Below are 9,672 nucleotides of genomic sequence, written 5' to 3' on the forward strand. Positions count from 1 at the left end.
CCCTCCATCATGGTTTTCCCACTTAAGGTGCCCCCATTTCCCCCCTTTCTCCCTTAATAATACCCTTCTCCTATGGTCCTACCTCTCTTCTCCTTCTTTCCCTTTACCCCTAGGTTCCTTGTATAACCTTCCCTCCCCCCTCCCCTTAAAATAACCCCATATTAGTGCCTGTTTCATAGTGTTTGTCTCTTTCAGATTCTTTCTTTTCCTTTAAAAAAAATAGTAAAATAAAATCTTACTAATTCAGAAAATGTTCTTTGAAAAGGAACTTTTTATTAGAATTCAAGTGCCTGTTTCATAGTGTTTGTCTCTTTCAGATTCTTTCTTTTCCTTTAAAAAAAATAGTAAAATAAAATCTTACTAATTCAGAAAATGTTCTTTGAAAAGGAACTTTTTATTAGAATTCATTTTCAGAAAAGGTGTTTTATTTTTTCTAGTTTGGTATTTCTTGATGTGCCTGAGCCTGTGACAGTCTGTAGTCATTCAACAGATGACCCCCAAGAAATTTATGATTTTAAAGGGAAACCATTTTTTCATATGTAATTTCCATTTTCCAGTAAATTGTGTAATCTTAATAATCATTGGGCAAAAAAACCCATAATAGTCAACCCATAGAATATGGTTAATTATCTTTGCTGTCATTTGTGTGACATTGCATATTATTGCTTACATTTCTTAAATTTATACTTTGTTATAAATATTGTGTTGGATTGTCTGCAATTACAAAAATGAATCTATTACTCAGAAGTAGGCATTAAAATGAAAAATGTTTGTAATGAAATGATGATAACATAGCAACTTAAAACAGCACCATGAGGGCTGCAGAGATGGATCAACAGTTAAGAGCACTGGCTGCTCTTGCAGAAGACTTGGGTTCAGTTCCTAGTACCCACCCAACAACCATCTTAACTCCAGTTCCAGGGGATCCAATGCCTTCTTCTGGCCTACACAGATTGGCACGCATGTGCCGTATTTCACACATGCAGGCAAAACACTCATACACGTAAAATTAACATAGATGAATAAAAATTTTAAAGATAACCTTTCTGTAAAAAACAGCATCACAGAATAAATACTTGGAATTACTTGAGAATTTATAATGTTAATCCTTACATACTGGTAACTGCTGCTGTGATAATTTCATTTTAAACATCCAAAAAAGAAACATGCAAATAAAAAGTATAACAGTAAAGGGCTGTGGCTCAGTGGTCAAGCACTTGCCTGACATGTACAATGGCCCAGTACCACAGAACAGGTCAAAACAAAGTATGACAACAAGTATCTGAAAACACAAATTTTTTATTGGTTTTCTGTTCTCTTGAATGCCCTTTCTATTGTAAAATTTGATCAAATAATGACATGAAGTAGTTGAAACTTTCATATTATTTCATAGTATAAGTAATTTTTCTAGAAAAATAAAGAATAAAGTCTTCTCATATGAAAGTAATTATATTCTTTAGCATGAAATTGATAAAACTAAAGAAGCCCTGCTCATGGAAAAAAACAGTAAAGATCATAATTCATAAGTCATAAAAGTCTGTGCTATAAGAAAACACTTTTTATTTTGGTAATTGTTTTTCAGTTGTTTTTAGACTAGAAAAACAAGCATACCAGCTAAGTAAGGAATGGCTCCAAAAGGCAGTCTATAAATAGTCATCATCTTTATTTTCTGAAAAACATTAGCCATTGAAAAAATAAGCCCCTTTGATATTGAATGAAAATGAAAATTTGAAATACCAGCACATTGTAGTAGTTCTGCATGCTGGACCAAGACTGTTAGTGAGTAAATGTTCTGTTTATCCATGCTGACATATGCTAACTTTTGAGAAAGGAAGTGGGTCACGTAAGTTTTTTAAATAAGCAATGAGATTTTAAAGACTTCTTATGACACTGGTGCTAGCAGTGAAGATATTTTTGTGGCTTCTGCAGGTGGTGTCTTAGTGATTTATACAGTATCACTGTAGGCTAAAATACCAGGATTGTAATTGTTGAGAACAGTTATTCCTATGGTGTGGATAGGTACTTCCCACCACTGAGAGCTTTAAACTTTTCCCCCTTTTCCTCCCAACAGAAAGAAATCACTGTTTTAGAAAACCTTTTTTACTTTTCCAAATTATTCAGAGACCTGAAGAAATTTCAGAACTATATCAGCTAGAGAATGAATTAATAATCCATTTACTATTCCTGGCCAGGTGGAAGAGCAGGCTCTTGTCATCAGTGTGTTTGTCAGCACTTATCACCTATAGCTAGAAATCCTTTGTTGATTTCTATCTGCATTTTTTACTTTCAAAACAATGAGTAATACATGACAGAGCCACTAGACATTTCTTTCCTGGTGATCTGTATTTGTGAATTAGTTTCCATTTTAATAAATATAAAGAGAAAAGAAATTTATCAAGTTGACTAGCGATCTCTTGGTAAAAGATTATCCATTTCATTCCTCTCACTAGTAGCAAATGATTATTCTGATTATTGTTCACCTTTATTTATATATTTTTTAAAATATTTTATTTATTATTTTATGTGTGCAAGTGTATTGTCTGCATGTTTGTGAGTGCACCCATGTCATGCAATGCCACAGAGGTCAGAAGACGGCTTTGGATTCCCCTGGAACTGGAGTTAAGGACGGTTCGTAGCTGCCATGTGGGTACTGGGAATCGAACCCGGGTCATCTGCAAGAGCAGCCAGTGCTCTTAACTGCTGAGTAGCCACCATGTGGGTGCTGGGAATCGAACCCAGGTCCTCTGCAAGAGCAGTCAGTGCTCTTAACTGCTAAGCAATCTCTCCAGCCCCTATTTTTATATTTTAAAATTGTGATTAATATTTATCTGAAAATAATAGACCCAAAGTTGTTAAAATAACAAGCATAATTAATGGAGAACCAGTAGCTACATGCTTTCACCACTAGATGGTGGCCCTACCTCAATTATATAAATTGCTAACTCAGTAATATAGAAAACTGTAAATATGCTAATGAAGTTAGGCTTCTGAATAAGATTTAGGAGATGGAAAAATGTGATACAAGTACATTGTTTTATATTAAAAAATGAGTGTCATAGCAGAGGCTCTACAAATAGAACACACTTAAGTTTCTTATGAAATTTAAAAATTCTGTCAAAAAGAAGTAGAAAGGGGGCTGGAGAGATAGTTGAACAGTTAAGAGCACGTCCTGCTGTTCCAGAGGACCTTAGTTGCCTTCTCAGCACCTACACTGGGCAGGCTGACAATGGCCTATAACTCCAGCTCCAGGGGAATCCCTCTTCTGGTTGTTGCACACATGTGGCATACATTCATAAGACAGATAGGCATTAAAAGAAAGAAAGAAAAATAACCAAAAATGAGTGCAGATTGAAGTTTTATGGGAGGCACTTTATTGACTGAGTCATCTCCCCAGCCCCAGATTAAAGTTTTATGTTAAGTGCTGCACACTTAAATTATACTTCCATAAATAATATAAAATACTTGAGTATAATATAGACTTTAAACTGAATTTATATTAAAAAATCAAGAAATAAATTTGCATAAAACTCTGATACTCAGCAAGAATATTTTAGTATATATAAATTGGCCCTAAGTGCCAAAGTATTAGTTATTTTTCTGTTTCTATGATAAAACACCAAAACCAAGGCAAACTTTAGAAGAGTTAGTTGGGCTTATGGTTTCAGAGAGATAAGAGCCCATCATGGGGGGTTGGGGGGGAAAGGCAGGAGGCAGCCAGAGCAGAATGCTGAAAGCTCACATCTCCAGTAGCAAACAAGAAGCAGAAAGAGCAAGCTGGACATGGGGCCAGGTTATGAACTCTCAAAGCCCACCCCCAATGACATGCTTCCCCCAGCTAGGCCACACCTCCTGGAGGTTCCATGACCCTGCCTAAACTGTACCACAACCAACAAAGTGTTCAAATACATGAGCCTATGGAGGACACTTCTCATTCAAACCATCACATTTCCACTCCCTGGCCCCCAAAGGCTCATGACCATATTAAAATGCATTTAGTCCAATTTCAAAAATGCCCACAAACTTTAATAGTCTCAGCTGTTCAAAAGTCTAGCATTTGAAGTCTCTTGAAACTCAAGGCACTCTCTTAACTAACACCCTGTAAAATAAAAAAAAGCAAATTACATACTTCCAACATACAATGGCACAGAATACAGATAACCATTCCGAAAGGGAGGAATAGGGGCATAGTGAGGAAATATGGGACCAAAGCAAGACTGAAAACCACCAGCAGGACAAACACCAAATTCTGTAGCTCCAGGTCCAATGTCTGGAACTTTAGATGGCTCAGCCCCTTCAGCTTTGCTTCCTGCAATCTCTCTCTGCCTCTCTGTCTCTGTCTCTCTCTCTCTCTCTCTCTCTCTCTCATCTTGGGTTGATTCCACTCCCTGTATACAGCTCTCCTTGGCAGATGTCTGATAGCTCTGGCATCTCCAACATCACTGCAGCCCAGGATTCACATGGTGGCCTTCCAGGGCCACCTTCATGCAGGAACTCCCCTGCCACATACTGCCTGGCATCCATGGCTCTCTGACACTATGGAGGAAAAACTTGATAACCCATTCACTCTTGAATCTCTCATGCCTCTAAAACCAACACCACATGGACTACATTGCCATGTCCAGCTGCCAGCTTGGGATGGACCATTCTCCCCTGTATCCAGATTATTAGCTGCCTTTGTATGTTGGAGCAGAAAACCCCTTTCATATGCTGGAAGCTTAGCTGGGTGGAGTTTTGCCCTTAGGGTACTCTTTCCACTGTTCTGGTGAAAATCTAGAGCTCTAATCTCCTTAAAAATGGGAGCCTCTCTTTCAGCATATACCTTAACTGCAACATTAAGCTTCAAAGTGTTTCTTCTTCAGACAGTTTGTACTTCTTTATGCCCCACTTACTCTTTTTTTACTGTAAACCACCCTAAAATTTATCATTAATAACCAATCTACAGATTCAGCATTAAGCTGTCTTGATATTTTCTCTGCCAAAGAAATGAGTCTATTACTTTTTAATTTAGCCTCAGGCAATTTCTTAGGCCTGGAGCAAAAAGCAGCCAGATTCTTTGCCAAAATATCCCAGTTAATGTTTAAGTCCTTGTTTCTTTCTCCCTCTAAAACATACCTTGAGCCAGGCCTCTATTAGAAAGGTCCATTAAGCTCTGCTTATACCATTTAAACTTTTCTAGACCAAAGTTGCAAAGTCTTAACACACTCCTTCAGAAAACATGGTCAGGTTCTTCACAGTGGCAGCCCAAACTCTGGTACCAACTTCTATGCTACATCTCTGTTGCTGAGATAAAACACCATGACCAAGGCAAGTTATAGAAGGAAAGGTTTATTTGGGTTTGGGGTTCCAGAGGGAGAGTCCATAGTGGCAAGGGAAGCATGACTGCAGGAGGTGGAAGGAGCAGAAAGTCAAGAGCTCACATCTCCAACAACAAACAGTAAGTTTAATACTCTTCTCCATTTCTGTACATCACAACACCAAGTTTTTGCTGTTTAGGATCTCTCTGCAGAGGCTACAGAGAATGCAAAGGCTGCAGTTTTCACCCCTCTTACTTATGTGTTTGTACATGTAATACATATCAGTATATATTGATCCACACATCAATATATAATGCAATATATATCACCAGGTCACAGTTCATCAGGGAGCCCAAGGTAGGAACTCCTCAGGGCAGGAATTTGGAGGCAGGAGCTAGAGCACAGGCCATGGAGGAATGATGCTTACTGGCTTGCTCCCCTGGCCCCTGCTCGACCTGCTTTCTTATGCAGCACAGGCCCACCTGCCCAGGGGTAGTACCACCCACAGTGGGCTGGGCCCTCCCACATCACTCATCGAGAAGATGCCCCTTAGACATGGCCACAGGCCAGTCCAATGGAGGAAATTCCCCAATTGAGGCTCCCTCAACCCAGGCGTGTCAAGTTGACACTAAAGCTATCCAGCACACAAGCATATTCAAAATGTAAATTTACATCCCATTTCTCTGGTCTTATCATATCACATTAGACCCATTTACAATGGCAAAACCCTAAGGTACTGCTGGGAAGAGAGCATGCTTGCCTGCTCTTGGGTGCTCTGCAATCAAACAGCAGAGCCCAAAGTAAAAGCCTATTCTGGTGAAGCCTCCCATGTTGGTGAACACCAAAGAATTGACTCTTCTCACCGGGAGGTTGAGACATCAGGTTACATGACAGATAGTCATTTGGACCTCAGAATACAGTGTGAGAACCAGAAGCTTTGCATTTAAGACATACTCGCTTCATTCAAGTGAAACAGGATTATTGGAATGATAGGCAGATCTGTAACCTGGGAACAAGGAGCTGGTTCAGACCAATAAAGCTACAAGTGACTGAGTCAAGTCAGTGAAGAACAGCAGTCAGGCACTAAAGTGTTAAAAGTACCAGTTTGACACCCAATGCACCCCACTACTTGGTCAGTGTGGGAGTGATACCAATTGACTTTAAAAGCCTTGGGTCCTTCAAAGTCCATTTGGTATACCTTTTTCCATTGCTAACACTAGGCACGCCCTATCCTTTGTTCACTGTTGCCACCTTGTATGAACTTGCAAAGCCTGTCCCCAGTGACATGCTTCTCCAGCTAGACCAAACCTCCTGAAGCTTCCATGATCCTCCTCCTAAACCATGCCACCAACTGACCAAGTGTTAAAATGCTTGAGCCCATGGGGGGACACTTCTCATTCAAACTACCACAGCTGGTGAGGCGGCTCAGTAGGTAAAGGCACCTGCCACCAAGCCTAATGACCTGAGTTACATCCCTGGGACCCACATGGTAGAAGAAGAGAACTGACTACCCAAATTGTCCTCTGATATCTACACATGTGCCATGGTATGTATGCATACCCACACAGACACACACACACAGAGAAACACACAATAAATTTGAAATAAAATGTAATTTTAAAAAATTTTAGGGGCTGAGTGTGGTGGCACACACTTTTAATCCTAACACTCAGGAGGCAGAAGCAGGTGGATCTCTGTGAGTTTGAGGCCAGCCTGATCTACAAAGCAAGTTCTAGACCAGCCAGGGATATATAGTGAGATCCTGTCTGAAAAAAAACCAAAAATGGGGGCTAGCGAGATGGCTCAGCAGTTAAGAACATTGGCTGCTCTTGCATAGCCCTTAGGTTTAGTTCCCCACACAAATATGGAAGCTAACAACAATCTGTAACTCCAGTTCCAGGAGATCCAACGTCCTCTTCTGGCCTCCTCCGTGGACACTGCATGCACGTGGTGCACTTATGTACATGCAGGCAAAACACTCATACACATAAAATAATAATTTAGTGCAGGGAAAACACTCAGACACATAGAATAAAAATAATTTAGTGATTGATTTTGAAAGAGAGGATGTGAAATTTTGATACATGAGTCTTGTTTCTGCTTTTTTAATTGAGACAAGGTCTTGCTGTGTAACCCAGGTTAGCCTGGAACTTATGCAGTTTAGCTAAGCTTCTAATTCATGATCCTTCTGCCTCTGCTGGGATTAGAGGCATGTGTGACCATGCCCAGATAAACGAGATTCTTAATACTTATTTTCCTGTATCAAATTTCTGTGCTAAAAATTCTCCACTTTTTATATGAATTGTCAAGCTAATGGTGAGAATACCACATTGACTAAAACACAACCCTCTATCATCAAGGATCCTGGATTTCTCTATTATTAGACTGCTAAGCCCCAGAGAGTTGAGTGTGGTGACACATACCTGTATGATCCCAACAATCAGGTGGCAGAGGCAGAAAGATCCCAAGTCAGAAGCCAGCCTGGACTATATAGTGAAACTTTGTCTCAAAAATAAAATAAAATAGGGGCTGGAGAGATGGCTCAGCAGTTAAGAGCACTGACTGCTCTTGCAGAGGACCCAGGTTCGATTCCACATGGTGGCTATGAACGTCCTTATCACCAGTTCCAGAGGAATCCAAAGCTCTCTTCTGACCTCCATGGCATTGCACGACATGGGTGCACTCACATACATGCAGGCAATACACTCATACACATAAAATAAAATAATAATAATAATAAGATATTTGGGGGTTGGGGATTTAGCTCAGTGATAGAGCACTTGCCTAGCAAGCACAAGGCCCTGGGTTCAGTCCTCAGCTCCGGGGGGGGGGGGGGGAAGACAAAATAAAAATAAAATATTAAAAAATAAATAAAATAAAGCCAGCCGTACCAAAAACTATCTAAATTGCTCTTCTCTTTTTGGTGAAATTCTAGTTGTATGGGAAAATAAGTGGGTTTGAATAACAGAAATAAAATTGTTAGGAATGCATTGTGGCCTCCTACTTCTAGGAATGCAGCCCATCTTCCTTCTCTAGCCCTCCCGTACACTGTAGCAAACAAAGTCTCCAGCCTAAACACATATGCTTCTAGTCTTCATCCCATCCTATCTCTGTTTTTTTTCCAGAGTTTCACTTTGCTAAATTCACTAAACCACTAACTAATAACAGAAGTGGTGGTTTAGCTCCCATTAGGCTGTTCATGACCAAATGAAGGTCAGTGTATAAATTACCCTAGACATATGTATGAGTTTCATAGAGTCTAGAAAACAAGAAACCTTTACGATTCTGGTGAATATGGTTTTAATAACCAAAATAATGCCCTTTTGAATGATACCAATTTGACAGCCATCCTTCTGACTGAGATCCTTAAGACAACCCAGTAAATACTTCCCACCTCATTTCCTCACCAGATTTACCCAGCCCAATAAGCATTGCTTGAACTAGGCATCCCTACATAAGTGAGAGGCAAACAAAGGAAGTGATATGTAAGTAGCTGGGAATTGAAAACTTGAGAACATGAACTCTTTTCCCTTATAGAGACAAATTCAAACTGTATAAGTATAGGATTAATATGCATACTTTTTTTTTTGGTCTTTTTGAGACAGGGTCTTCCTGTAGCCCCAGCTGTCCTGGAACTCGCTATGTAGACCAGGCTGGCCTTGAACTCACAGAGATCCACCTGCCTCTGCCTCCCGAGTGCTGGGATTAAAGGCATGTACCACCACGCCCGGCTAATATGCATACTTTTATTTTATGCTAGGAATATTGATATCAAAAGCCAGTACTTAAATTAGTTCCACATAATATTCAGAAGATGGCTTTTTTGCAAAGTAATAGAAAGCTTAACTGCTTTTAATTGTTTTGTTTGCTTTTGGAACCAGGTTATTCAGAGGATATTCTACACAGTCAACAGATCTTGGAGTGGAAGAATTACTTCAACAGAGATAAGGAAAAGCAACTTTTTGCAAGTATGCCTCTTTTTTGAAATTTGCAATAAGTTATTTATTTATTTATTTATTCATTTTTTTAATTAAAAGAAGCATTTCATTACAACAGTATTAACCTATTCAACAACATTTTTCTGAGCTAGGGTACATCTCTTTCAAAATTGGCTGTACATTTCTATGTTTACAGATGAATTATTACGCTTATATAATCTTTTACTCATTATAAACTCTATAAGACACAAAATTAAATGAGGTTTTAACGTTTAAAAAAGATCTCCACTTCGTTGTTAAAATACACAGTTTCATAGAGAAAAATTCATTCCAGGGCTCTTGACATTGAGACGTTTTCACATGCATTTCTAATCTCTATATACATGACTATCACTGGTCACAGTCACCCACCTTCTGAGCTCCTCGGCATCTGAGCATGA

At 39.3% G+C, this 9,672-nt stretch overlaps 1 protein-coding gene across 3 annotated transcripts in view; it reads left to right on the plus strand.

The window, feature by feature from the left end:
• Window positions 1–9,672, plus strand: part of Ppp2r3a (protein phosphatase 2 regulatory subunit B''alpha) — a 243,705-nt gene that overhangs the window by 138,507 nt on the left and 95,526 nt on the right. For all 3 annotated transcript variants that reach the window (XM_017800255.2, XM_008841637.3, XM_008841639.3), the window contains one exon: window positions 9,176–9,262. In XM_017800255.2, coding sequence (XP_017655744.1) covers window positions 9,176–9,262 — 87 coding nt within the window. The remainder of the gene's footprint in view (window positions 1–9,175; window positions 9,263–9,672) is intronic.

This window comes from Nannospalax galili, unplaced genomic scaffold (assembly GCF_000622305.1).
Source record: "Nannospalax galili isolate Female #2095 unplaced genomic scaffold, S.galili_v1.0 scaffold861, whole genome shotgun sequence".
NCBI classification, from domain to species: Eukaryota; Metazoa; Chordata; class Mammalia; order Rodentia; family Spalacidae; genus Nannospalax; species Nannospalax galili.